The 13,604-nt window shown below is 51.4% G+C and overlaps 1 protein-coding gene across 5 annotated transcripts in view; it reads right to left on the minus strand.

Annotated features, from left to right (window-relative positions):
- Positions 1 to 5,522: 5,522 nt before the first annotated feature.
- RGS10 (regulator of G protein signaling 10) overlaps positions 5,523 to 13,604 on the minus strand; it is a 37,400-nt gene continuing 29,318 nt past the window's right edge. For 2 of the 5 annotated variants that reach the window (XM_081268830.1, XM_081268832.1), the window contains exon 5: positions 8,616 to 9,262. In XM_081268830.1, coding sequence (XP_081124956.1) covers positions 9,074 to 9,262 — 189 coding nt within the window. In that variant the 3' untranslated portion in view covers positions 8,616 to 9,073. The other 3 variants (XR_014019081.1, XR_014019082.1, XM_081268831.1) reach the window with 3 other exon arrangements.

Below are 13,604 nucleotides of genomic sequence, written 5' to 3' on the forward strand. Positions count from 1 at the left end.
AGCCAAATGAACTTTCCCTCCTCGAATTGTTCTTGTCAGATCTTCTGGTCACAGTGGACCAACACTGACGAAAACACCTGCAAATTTAGTAAAAGTGCAAACATTTTCATGTCTCTGGGTCATAACCAGTGACCTTACCCGGCCTAGAAAAGTGCGGAGAAATCTGTCTCTGGAGGGGCAGAGTAGCCTCCTGGGAGACCAGAGCCTCGCCTCTGTCATCAGCCGAGGACTGTAAATACAGATCGCTACAAAGCAGACTGCAGCCCTGTGTCATTTTCCCGACCATGAGAGGGTGAGTGGGGTGACAAGTGGACCAAAAGCCACATACTTGCTAAGTCATCCTTCCTCTGGAGACCAAAACCCAGCAGATTCTTTTCCTGGGAAACAACTCTATCAAGCAGACATCTGTTACTGCGAGGCGATCTGTATGCCATAACAGTTTAAAAAACAGAGTTTAAATGCTTAAATAAGAAGAAAACAGTTTGCCTACGTTGCAAAACAGCATATAAACTGTGCTGGAATTAGCACAAGGGAAATATTTATCTTCTAGATAATCTCAAAACAGGACTTTTTTTTTTGGATGCTGTATAATTATGTTTATTGGCGTGGAAAGACGTTCACGATATATCACTAAAGGAAAAAAAAAACTAGTTGCAAACATGAAAATGGACTTTTAAAAGAGCATGGGCCTTGCCTCCCTGGCTGGGGCCAGGCCCTCTCTGCGTATCCTGCAGAAAAAAAGGGAAGACTGGACCAAGACTGGTGGGTGACAGCCTTCTCCCAGGATGCCGTGTTTTCTAGATGGAATGGCCAACGATTTGCCTGAGCCGGAACCTGGCCCGGGCAGGTGTGGTGAAAAGGGGCGGACTGTGGGGTCCAGAGGACCTGGGTTCCAGTCCTGGTAACACCAACTGCAGCCACAGTAACTGTGACAGGTGCAGTGTTCTGAGATTAGCTCCCCCCACCCATCTGTAGGAGTCACACCTGCTGCACAAGAGAGACATTCTGTGATGCACACCCCCCACCCGTGGGAGGCACTCAGGAAGTGGTGGGATCCTCTGAGCCTCCAATCTGTTTTGTTATGACAACGACGTGGGTTGGCCTGTTCCCAAGGGGCAACACCGAGGTGCCAGGCTGTGAATGAGATCAACTGAAATTTTAGATCCTGGCCCTTTTGGTATTCACTCAAGGAATATTTCTGAGCGCCTGCTGTGTGGCTACTCCAGGCCAAGCCCTGGACTGGTGGCTGGGAACACAATGAAGCAGCCCCTGTCCTTAGGAGACAGGTCGCAAACCAGCAACAGATAACCAGCCATGCCTGGGGCTCTGGAGGGGCTGGGAGAAGCCCTAGGGTCAAGGGGCTGCTCCCAGGGTTCCTCAGGAATGGACTCTCCCAGGAGCTAGCATCAGGCCTTGACTGACCAGGAGGAGAGCCGCCAAGGTCAGGAGCAAGCTGTTCTGAGCAGAGGAGGCAACAATGCACTGCTTGCAGATCCCAAATGAAGCCCAGAAGGTGAGGCAAGGCCTCAGCTGGGCAGCAGGATGTGGGGCTGGGCTCAGATCTCCCTGGCCTTGCAGCCATGAGGCCATAGTTATGACCCAAATTTTTATTCTGAGAACAAGGAGAAGGTACAGAAGAGCTTACTCAGAGTGAGCAGCTGGCCCCAGTTTGTGTGCGTATTTATACACTGGGGGTGTGCAGTGGGCAGCACAGACGATATAAACCATATTTATGGTTTATAATGGGCATTAAACCAGGGAAATTGTTAAACTCACCTCCCCTCTCTCTCCAAAGGGTCTAGTTTGATAAATTACATAGTCACTGCAATATCAGGGAATTTTGCAAATGCAAACGCCTAGAAGAGCTGGGAGGCTGTAGCAGCCACTGCAGGTGCCACCTGCAACCCTGGCTCAAAGGCCCTGACAAGAGGGACCTCAGCTTTTTGCATGGGCCACTTCGGACTTGCAATGCCCATGGAGAGCCCTGCTCTGCTCAAGGTCTAAGGACAATGTCCACATGGAAGTTTCCTCTCTCCTGCCTCCAGTCCCCGTCCCTTTACAGCACGGACTGCAGTAAATAGCCTGCTAACCTCGTGAAGAAAAGCCATTGAAAAATCCCTGGAAGCTAAGGGTACAAGACCATTTAGCACTTAAATAAACGCAAGTTCTAGAACATCCACAGCCAAAATGAAAGTAAACAGAGATGGAATGTGAGCCGTGACTTTGCTTGCCTAGTAGTTTGCAAAGCTTGTAAACAAAGTGTCCTCTCAGATTCAGAGCTGGGGCCCGGGAGGTGGGTACCAATGAATCAGCCCCCAACTCCGTGACATGTGGAAGGGTGTAGACCTGGTTGGCAGAGCCCTGGGGGAGAGTCCGCTGACTGACCGTCCAGTCCTTATCTGGAGTTCACCTGCGGCTGAAATGAAAAGCTGATCCCTGGGATGGAGGACTTGGGACTTCACATCACTGTCAACATGAAGCTTGACATCCTGGTATTTAGGGGGAAGTCACAACCCAGCTTGTGTGCTAAGAGCTGAGCACAACCAGCTGGTCCCGTCCTTCCAGCCCCCTCCCAAAGGAGGGTCACTTTCTTTCCTATGGTGGTTTTTAGGGAAGAACCCACCTCATCACACTCGCTCCCTGAGGGGCAGGGTTCATGCCTCTTTCTTTCCTCTTGCAACATCCTCGAATCTACTTTTTGGCCCAGGACGTGGTAGGTGCTTGTTAAATATCTGTCACATGAGTGAATACGCACACATAGGCCAGTGTTCACCACAGCAGTGGCTTCTGGGGGTCTTTTCCAGACCTTTGATGGACCAAAAAGGGAGCGAGGTCAGGAGGCAGGTAAGGCTTCGGCTTCAGCCTCGGCCACTTACAGCATGTGGCTGTGTGGGTCGTGTCCTTTATTTTTGTGTTCTCATCTCAAATCTCCTCTAAGGCAAAGGGAAAGAGGCACCTGGAAGTTACGCTGCCAGCCTTCAGCGATTCCCACCAGGCCTGCGGGGGGAGCTCCACAGGACAGGGCAGGACGGAGCAGGACCACTGGGAGGAAATGGACGGGAACTTCCACTCAGAGAGCTGGGCAGGCCAGCAGAGTGGATCAGGAGGGATGATGAGCAAGTGCAGAGTCAGAGGAAAAGGTCAGCAGGCTGTGTTCCCCGCATAAGGAAGATGAGTGTGCGAACTCGGAGCTAGAGGTTAACATCAATATGTGAGTAGCCCGCTATAGTGCACTAGGGAACAGAGGGGCCTGTGGCCAAGTGGAGAGGACACTCAGGCTCTGCTTGAATCTGGACTGTAAGATTTAAAACATTGCCCCACCAAACACAACAGAACACCCACGGCCTGCAGGCTGAGCCCGTGTTATAAGCAGGTCTTTTTATCTGATACTTGGGCATCTGGGGCCTTGCTGACCCCGGAGGGGCTGTCCCTCCTGGGGCTGGCTGCTTTCTCCGCAGGCACAGCCAACCCAGAGCATATAACCTCTATGTGACACCTCCTTACCAGGCTCTCATACTCTGGGCCACAATTTACCTGCCCTAATCACCCCAGGGCCAGGTACCAGACAAATGGGGACAATCCAAACATCTCAGAGTCGAGTGAAATGATGCAAACTAGCCAGTCAGCCTGCTGACCATCTTGCCTTTGCCAACAAAACCACAATGAAGGCTCATGCTCACGATTTACCCTTCTGCCTTCTCACAGACCCTGGTGCACTCCCATGTGACCCTGCCCAACCTAGTGTGCCCTCTCCTCTTCAGAACTGTAGCAAACTCTTTTCAGTGGAAAACGTCTTCTGAGCTGTTGGCTTTACTAGACCTGATCAATAATAAAAACCACTGTCCCTCACAGTGCAGACCCAATGTAATGGATGGATGGATGGATGAGAGAACAGACAGAAGGATGGAATTGAAGGGCTGGAGAGAGGCGTTCATCTGGCCTCAGGGATTCCCTGTGCTTTTTCCATTTTCCTTTTGTGACTGTGTCAGAACTCTGAACTCTGAATGTGCCTCAGTTCCGTGAGTGGCACAGACGCAGGAGCTCGGGCAGGAGCAAGTCAGGGAGGGGTGGCATATCTTTGGTAGACAATCTTCTGGCTATTTCCTTTACCTAGGGCCTTGAACCCAGTGGTGAAAGGGGGAAAGTCAGAGAGAGGCCTCCAGCCCACCTCCCTTCCCAGCCCAAAGGGGGCCACCCGCAGCTGCACGTTGCTCTGCACCTGAGGGATGCCCGCGCACATCCGCATCCTGCACACTCTGCCCGATCCAGCGGAAGCCGAGCTGCAGAAACCGTGTTGTTTCGCATCTTCACTCTTGAGCATGCACTGATCTACTCTGCTTGGCTATGACCATATTTCTCTGGTCCAGGAGCCTTGGGTGTCCTTCTCAGCATCCCTGTCTCATGCCCAGGTCCTCAGACAGGCAGAGAAGGCAGAGGCTGGAGTCCTGTTTGGGAAGCTCTGAGGCAGCGGAGACAATGTTTGCTGTCTGACGGACAGTCGGGTGGTTACTTGGTCCTCAGTGGTGAATGTTCCCCAGAGGCCATCCTCCCTGCAGGCCCAAGATGGAAGGACTGCACCTAACCATAGTGGACGGATGACCCGGCTAGGGAACATGGGGGACTGTCGGTTGGAAGGTCATCAGTAGGGAGGCTACAAATTGGCTTATCCAGAACAGAACCAGTTCATGGTTTATAATGGGCATTATCCCAGGGAAATTATAAAACTCACCTCCCCTCTCTCTCCAAAAGGTCCTGTTTGATAAATTATATAGTCACCGCAATATCAGGGAATTTTGCAAATGGAAAGGCCTAGAAGGCTGGTTACTTTTTACAAATCAGGCTTAGCTTGGCAAACACGTTGGGGAAATAGCAGCAGGCCCTGCAGATGGCAGGGACCTTAAGTAAAGGGAACCGAGCCTGGCTTGGACCTGGTGGGCTCCACTGTAGAGGAGGAGTTCTCTGGGCCGGCAGGGAACACTGGACCCACCGTGCTCCATTCACAGCCTCTCCAACAAGAAAAGCAGGCTCGGAGCAGCACCTCTACTCCCTGTCTCAGGTCTCAAGCCAGAGAAAAAAAGTCCAGCAAAGGCGGAGGAGAAAGGCTGTGATTTGTCCCCACATGGGCTCTGGGAGAAGGAGTACATCCCTACCAACTCCATGCTCAGGACCCGTCTATGCCATGGTCCTGTTCACCACCACCTGGGGTTGGTAAGGGCACCCTGAACAATTTCCCATTTGTCTTTTTTTCCTTCCTGGTTGAGTAAGATCTTATTTCTGTTGAGATGAACTATTTATCTGTGTGGCATGAAATGTCACGGATTGCGAGCAAAACCAGGACCAACCCACGCACAAGAAATAATAACCCTTTGCTGCTGCTCACACGCAACTCCCCAAATCTTTAGGCTGTCAGCGACTCATTTTCTTTGTCCAGCACTGAACTTGCCTCAAGAAGAACTCAACTCAAAAAGACAACTGACAGACAACAGCCTTGGGAGCCTGATGTCACATGAATTCATGCTCGAGTTAATTTGAAGTGAATCTGGGGACACACACAACCCTTTGCCACAGAGGCCAGGCAAAGACTTACAAGGCTGTAGGTTTCACCTTGTGGCCTCAAGTGAAGTTTAATCAAGCTATTAAATGTCCCAAGCATCCAGTGTGGAAGGAACCTCTGTTTGCTTGTTTTGTGAACTGAAACTTCAAAGCTATTTTTATGTAAGATTAGCCATCATGCAAAACTTACTGGTCAAGCAGTTAATAAAATACACACCCCCCATTGAAGGGTTTTGTACATCTCGGTCCTTGCACATAACAAAGCAATGATAACCCCACACAGTCCTGAGAGCAAGCCCCTCTGCTTGGCGAGGGTGGCCGTCCTGGCTTTTCGGGGCTCATGTGTTATAAATTCTGGAAGCTCGTTTAGCTGCAGTTTGAGCATCGGGTTCATCTTCCTCCTCTTCCTCGGTTCGTTTGTATTTCAAAAACAAGTCAGACTTTAAGAAGCGACTGTAGCTGTCGTACTTCATGAGGTTGAAGATCTGAGGAGGAAAGAGAAAGAGTCTGAAGGCTGCAGCTAATCCAGGCCATGAATCATCCTATCAAATATTTATTAAATACCTACCGTGTGCCAAAGAATACACAAAGAAAGCTAAAGTAAGGCATGAGCTAGATGAGGCAGATTTCCTGGTCATTATGCAATCATTTCAATGGAACATATAGCTTAGAGAGTCACATGAACAAATATGTCTTTATTTTGCACGGCAGAACAGATTCACGCTGCACTGATTCATACCTTCGTATGAAAGGGCCCTTTAAGAATTGCCACTATATCTGGAGAGATAATACAGGATGCATTTCTCTAAGAGCTGGAGGTAGCAGAACAGAACTCCCAGCAACCAATCCCAGGCTGCCTGTCCTCCTCCTCACCTGCAGCGTGGGTAGGGAAGAAAAGCAAATCCTTTTCTTCTGTATGGACAATCTCTTTTTAAGAAAGCCCTCGCCCTTTATTTCCCTCCCTCACCTGTCAATTTTCAGGACATCTGAGGTCTAAACATCCACAGTGCACCCAAGGTGCCTTCTCTTTCAGCACAAACACAGGCTCCAACAAGCAGAAAGTTTCAGAAGTGCCTAGAAGTTTGCTCACCATCAGGCGGGGTTGTCAAGTGAGTGGTAAAATCCTGACATCTTTTAAACCCACCCTCTATCAACACATAGTTTTGTAAACTAAATATCAGATGGATTCTAAGACCTCAGAACATCGACTTGGGGGATGGGCAATGCCTCCGGAAACAACTGGAACCTTCAGCCTTCATACCTTCATTTTCCAAAGTTGGCTGCAACTGCAGGAGAACCCAACCACCCAGGTCATGCTGCAGTTAAGTCCAGCCCATGGCCAGGAAGGATTCAAGGAAGCCTGGTGCTCTTTAAACTGCCCTTCCAGCCTTGCCCAAGCTCTTTAGAGCACTGATCTATTTTGAAGCAATCTTGGAGTCCTATGTGTGATTATGATTTGCTGAGGTTTGGAGAAACTATTTTTAAAAATCCCAGAAGAGGGGCTGGAGTGGTGGCTCAGTGGTAGAGTGCACGCCTAGCATACGCGAGACACTGGGTTCGAACCTCAGCACCACATAAAAAACAAACTAATGTTTCCACCTAAAATTAAAGATACATAAATAAATAAATATTTAAAAAATCCCAGAAGATGCAAAAAATCCTAGCCAGGGATGAGGCTTGAGATGAGGAAGGCCATTACCCTTTCATGGCCTCCCACAAACGTGCAAAGCAGGTGTCACCGTCCCTCACCACCTGCCCTGTTCAGCCTTGCTGGGCACAGGGTCCCCAGAGGGGCCTTCTAGATGCCTACAAGTTGGAAGTCCAGAACAGATGTTCAAAGTGTGTCTAAAGGAACTGGCCTTGTGAGGCCCCCGGGGCATGCAGCCTGTATCCCCTCACGCCCCCAGATCCACAGCGAATGGGACCCACCACTCAGGGCAGGATGCGGTGTGACCCGCGCCTCATCTGAAGTCTCCGTGTGTGGGAGAGGAACATCCTGTTTGTCTGTAGTGGCTCTGAGGCTCAGACTTCAAAGGAGAACAAAAAAAGGGCTGCTCTGGAGGCACCCAGGGCTGGAGGGCGGGGAGGCAGGAGGCTGCCTGACTGAGAGGGTGCTCAGATGCTGCATGGGCCACCAGGAGATCCCAAGAGGCCTGCAGGCCCTCTCGCCAGCACTCCAGGATGCCAGCTCAGCAGGAAGGGGCAGGAACTATGTCAAAAGGGCCTGAGGGCCACTCCCTGCTGTGGCAGGTGTGAAATGCCCCAGCAAGCCCAGAAGTCCTTCAGGCTGAGGCTACCTGCCCCGGGGCCTCCCCACCTCCCAGTGCCACAGACTCACCAGGAAGCAGCTGTGGCCATGAGGCCTAGACAGATTTTAAAAAGGAAAGGATGTGGCTTCTACTGGCCTCATCCTTCTGGCTGTGAGCAGCCTGATGGCACTACATGGGGTCCAGAGCCAGCTTCCCACTCCCACCAGCGACGGGCCTCCAAGGCATGGGCTTAGGAGCTTCCCACTCCCACCGCAGAGCTCCTTGTGGAACTCAGCAAGACAGCCAAGAGGACATAGAGGCGCCTAAAAATCAATCCCGAGAAAAGGCAGTGTACCCAGCCACAGACCACATCGTTATTTATCTTAGGACAAATGGCCATGAAGGGATCCAATAAATGTTTTACCACAAGTGACCAGAAACCACCCAGTGTGCACAGAAAAGGCTGATGAAGTGAACCAGGCCATGACCAACACTACCAGGACGTGACCACCGCCAGGCAATGGACCGTGCGTTCTCTCAGACATTCTCAGGGACCTTGATTTTACGGAGAAGGAAATGGGGGCTTGGGGCTCAGTACTTTGCCTGATGGTGAGTGTATGGGTCAGCTCTGGCTGCTATAACAAGTACTACACACAGTCTCTCACAGTTCTGAAGGCCAGAAGTCCAAATGTCAACAGGGATGGTTTCTTCTGAAGCTTCTCTCCCAGGTTGTAGATGGTCATCTTTTTTCCGTCCTCACATGGTCATCCCCCTGTATGTGTCTGGGTCTGAATCTCCTCTTCTTATTAAAGACACAAGTCAGGTTGGATTAGGGTCTACTCCAATGACCTCATTTAACTTAATTACACCTACTTATGGGCCATCTCCAAATACAGTCACATTCTGAAGTAATGGGGGATAGGACTTCAACATATGAACTGGTGGTGGGGGGGCCACATTTCAACAGTAAGCAAGGGATGTGAGGGGTGCCAACTCTAGCTGGGTAGCTCCCCAGCCCATACCACCAGGCACTGGCCACTCCCATGGCAGAATACACAGTCATCAAAAATAAGGTCTGAAAAGAGTTGAGCTTGCAAAACCACCCATGAATGTTAACTGACTGAATATTAAATACCAAAGACATTAAATCTAAAAACAATGACCCCAGGAAGGTTCAACAGTGTGTTCATGTGCACAAGAGGAAAATAAATATCTCTAAAGATCAGGAGCAGGTTGAAGAGTATCCCCGCAATGTACGTCCATCTGGAACCTCAAAATGTGACTTTATTTGGAAGTAGGGCTGGTAAAGGATGACATGATAAAGCCGCGCTGCATTTAGGGTGGGTCCCCATCCAAGGACTGGTGTCCTCTTCAGAAGAGGACACACTGAGACACACAGGGAGGTGGCCATGTGAAGACAGGTGGAGATCTGTGTGCTGGCAGCCACGGCGATCAGCAAGCTGGAAGACACAAGGAAGGCCCCTCAGAAGGAGCAGAGCCCTGACGACACCTTGACTTCAGATTTCCAGCCTCCTGACCTGGAAGAAGTTGCTGCTGTTTTAAGCCACTCAGGTTGTGGTCACGTGTTACCACACCCTAGGACACTAGTAACATCAGACCCAGCTCATCCCAGTCCTACTCAGATACAGAAAAAAGCTGCCCTCAGGGTCTCAGATGGTTCTACCAAACCAGGACTCTGGTGGGGAGCTGGCTTCCCTGGGCGAACTGTGATGGGCACCTAAACACAATAAGAATCCTTCAACTGTCTGCAAGGAAGAAAATGGAGACCCGTCTGGCCTGAGACTCAAGGTGGGCAGAAGGCATCGGAGCGGAGTCAGAGCAGATGATGGGTCCCAGGGACAGGCAGCCGGTGAAGCAGAAAACTCAAGTTGGCAGCTGGGTTGCTCTCTGTATCTCCCCCGCCCCTGCCTGCCCCATGTCCTAGCCAACACAGCTGTGGCTTAAAGGTTCCAAATTTTGGCAGCTCCACATCTGTGAGCCACATGCCTACAGTGTAAACTTGAGCAGCACGGCCTTGGGATCCAGTCCTGCAGGCTGCTGGAGGTGGGCCTGGGAGGGGAGGGAGAGTTGCCCAAGGGTCATTATCCCACCAGGTGCCACACCCACCCCAATCTCAGCACAGTGGATCTTGGACTATTCCAAATGGACTGCGCCAGGAAAGGACTTGACCACAGAAGCACCCCTCTCCCAACCCAACCCCCCCCCCCAACAGAAACGGGGCTCAGCGTTTGTTCTATCACTGCTCTGATTCGCTGTATGTCAAGCCTAATAAATATTTTAAGACCTCTCAGAAGACAAGCACATTAGAGGACCTAAATGAAAAATGCATCTCCCTTCTCTTCAAAACCCTCTGCCAGGTTATTTCAATCCACACAAGGAGGAAAAAAAAATAATCCTTCAATGTACAAAGTTTTTTTTAAGAAGGATTTCATATTTGCTTCAAAAATTTGGTCTAGTTTTTGTATGCAAATTGCAGCAAGCAGTTAAAGTTCTAGAATGTGTCCTCTCTTCCCCCATACCAAGACTACAGACTTACTTTCCCAGCCAAGTGGACAGACAGGAAGTAGAAAGGAGGAAGCCCCTCTACCTGTGCGCCTGGCATGATTGACAGAATCAACTGAGGACCTGAAGATTTCATAGGCGAGGCACAAACAGGGACTGCCCACTCCAAGATGAAGACCACTCTCCCTCCCTGAGACAGGAGCAGGTGCTGCAGGAGGTCGAGAACAGACACAGACTGCGAACGAGTCAGACAGCTCAGGCCGGCCCCTGTCCCCAAGCACCAGGGCAGGCCACGTGTGGACAGTTCTGTAGTGTTGGACAGCACTCCTTGCTATAGACATGCCCGCCAGAGACAGACAACAGGCCAGAGTGGAATGAGAACTCGAGAGGGGGCTGGGTATGCACAGAGTCCGAGAGCCCTTGTGAGAGGTGGAAATACCCCAGGCCTGTAGGAGCAGAGCCCTCACGTGGGGCAGGTTATCCACTTTTTCCTGGAGTCAAGATACTCAAGTTCAAAGCCCAGTGACAGGTTGGGCTTTTACTTAGAGAAAAGGCATTTTATCTTTGCCTTTGGCCCCTGGAAGGAGAGTTAAGTGCTCTTCCAGCACCTGTTCTCCCGCGTCTTCCCCAGCACGCCATTTTCAAGAAAAATCTAAAAGCATTTCAAATGCTCTCCTGCACGCCCCAGCTCTCAGGAGGCACAGGACCACGTAGATGCAGGAGCCACCTTTTCTTCCATTTGAAGGGAAAACCACAAGCTGTTTTCCAGCTGAGCACACTGGAAAAACACCCATTTCTGGGCTTGGTCTGATCTTTGGTTACAAATGTCGTCCTGCACCACCAGGCGGGGATGATCTGAATCCCAGCTCTGGCCACCACCTCAGCCTGGGAGCAGGGGCCACAGTCAAGCAGGGGAGCTCAGGCCGAGGTCCTGCTCGGGGCTGGGGGAAGTAGCCCCCAGATGACCCTGCAGGCCAGGCAGCCCCTCTTCTACCCCCCTTGCCAGCTGCTCCACCCCTCCTTATCGATGCCAAAAAAGGAAGCATTTGTTTCTCATTTTGTGGTTCTAGGGAAATTCAGAGAGATGACACTGCCCCAAAGGTACGTTCCTTTGTCTGTCAAGGATGTGGCCAGGAGCGCTGCATCTCACCGAAGCCTTTTAAATGTTTTTCTTCAGCCTCTGAGGGTGAGGACTTCCTCTTGAGACAGCCGTCCGCACCCAACCCTCCAGGTCCAGAGCAGCACCAGCCCTGAAGCCCAGGGAGGGCAGCCCAGCAGCATGCAGGCGAGGGGTCCCTGAAGTTCACAGGACAAGAAAGAGCACCCCTCTCCCTCCAGACCTGCGCCGTCCTCCTACATGGCCAGAGAAAGCGAGGATTAAAAGCCGCCATTGGCAATGAACCAGACCTGTCTGCCTCTATAAATCACAGTGGGTTCCAGGGGAACAGACCCAGGTGTGTGGTGCAATTCAAACCCAGGGCTTTGGAGGAGAGAGCTGCATAAGTCGGAGCTGAGAAACTGGCTGGAGCAGAATTCTGTTCTACATCTTTGCTGTGGCACGACCCTGAGGACAGACAACTTAAAGGACTTCCCGCTAGTGGGGAGAGTGGCGAGAGGCAGGGCCTGGAAGATTTCACTTTGCATTGGACCTTCCTGGGTTGCACGAACTTTCTTTTCTTTCTTAACAGCGATGCTGTGCTGATGTAAAAATTCAAACTCATTTTAAAAATTAATTTGTTTGAAATTCCCAGAGACACAGTAACAGGATGATTCACGCTCTGCGGCCCCTGGGCGGCCTCTTCCACCGTCTGTGGAGCTGCCAGCCATGCCGGTTAGCAGGACTCGCTGCTGCCCTCAGTGCAGTGCATGGTGCCTGTCTGTCCCTTGCGCTGTGGCCGACTTCCAGAGTCTCAGCAAGTGAAGGAAATGCTTAAGAACCAGCCATGGCTGGAGAGAAGGAGAACAGGACAGCAGGGGAGAGGAATGTGGGCAGGATGACAGGAGGGAGGGGTGGTCACGAAATGCCAAAGACGCACCATACAGCAGCCATGAAGGGGAGGCGGTGCCTCGGACGGGAGGGAAAAGATAAGAACCCAAGGGGAAGCCACGTCTCCAAAGGTTCCTGCTTTACATGGGGAATGGCTGTCACGGCAGCAGTGTGACAGGAAGAGCTGAGCCAGAGGCCCTGAGCTCGAGGTCCCATTCTCACGACAATGAGCTGGGCACAGCGGCCCCAACCCGTGAACTACCTCCTCCGCAGGCCAAGGTGCCAGGTCCCTCCTTCCACAAAACCACCTGACGGCCGTACAGACGCACCTGCAAAAGCACTGTGGAGACTGAAGGGGTTTAGTCTTGTCGTCTTCCTGGAACTTGTCAAGGTGTCAAAAACTAATGAGGAGCTGGGCACGGTGGCACACGCCTCTAACCCCAGCCACTCGGGAGGCTGAGGCAGGAAGACCGAAGTTCAAAGCCAGCCTCAGCGATTTAGCAAGGCCCTAAGCAACTTAGTGAGACCCTGTCTCTAAATAAAAAATAAAAAAGATCTGGGGATGTGGCTCAGTGGTTAAACCCCTGGGTTTAATCCCCAGTACTTAAAAAAAAAAAAAAAAAAAAAAACAACCATATGAACGTTGTTGCTGCTTTTCAGGTGGGACCTGAGGCTGAGGGAGGGTACAGCGGGTACAGCACCCTGCCACGTGTGGAGAAGTCACGTGGAGCCGGGATTGCCCTGTCCACATTATGGAGCACAGAATTCTGTCGTGGGGGCCCATCCTGTGCTCTGCAGGATATTAAGCAGCAGTCCCGGCCTCTGCCCCCTAGATGCCAGTAGCACCTGTGTCCCAGTCGTGACAACAGGTTGTCTCCAGACACTGGCCCACGTCAGCAAAATCGTCCCCAGTTAAGAACCACACACTCACCTTAAGTCCAGCTTCCCAGTACAGTGCAGGGGACACACAGTGACCATCACAGAGGGCTGGACGCAGCCAGGCACTGCAGGAAGTGCCCCACAGACAGGCCACACTGCACCTCAAACCACCTTATTGGATCCCTGGTTCCATCAATGAGGAAACCAAGGCACAGAGAGGAGAAGCATCTTGCCCAAGTTCAAACAGCTGCTGAATCCAAAGAAGCTGGGGGAGGGGAGCACAGACCAAGGAAACGAGGCTGTGACTACCAGGGGCGACGACGTCAGGGCTGAGCTGTGGAGTGGTCGACTGCTTTACTGGACAGCTCAGGAAGGCAGCAGGGCTACCGAAGCCCCATATCACAAGCAGGGAC

Source organism: Spermophilus citellus, assembly GCF_964194105.1.
Source record: "Spermophilus citellus genome assembly, chromosome: 15".
NCBI lineage: Eukaryota > Metazoa > Chordata > Mammalia > Rodentia > Sciuridae > Spermophilus > Spermophilus citellus.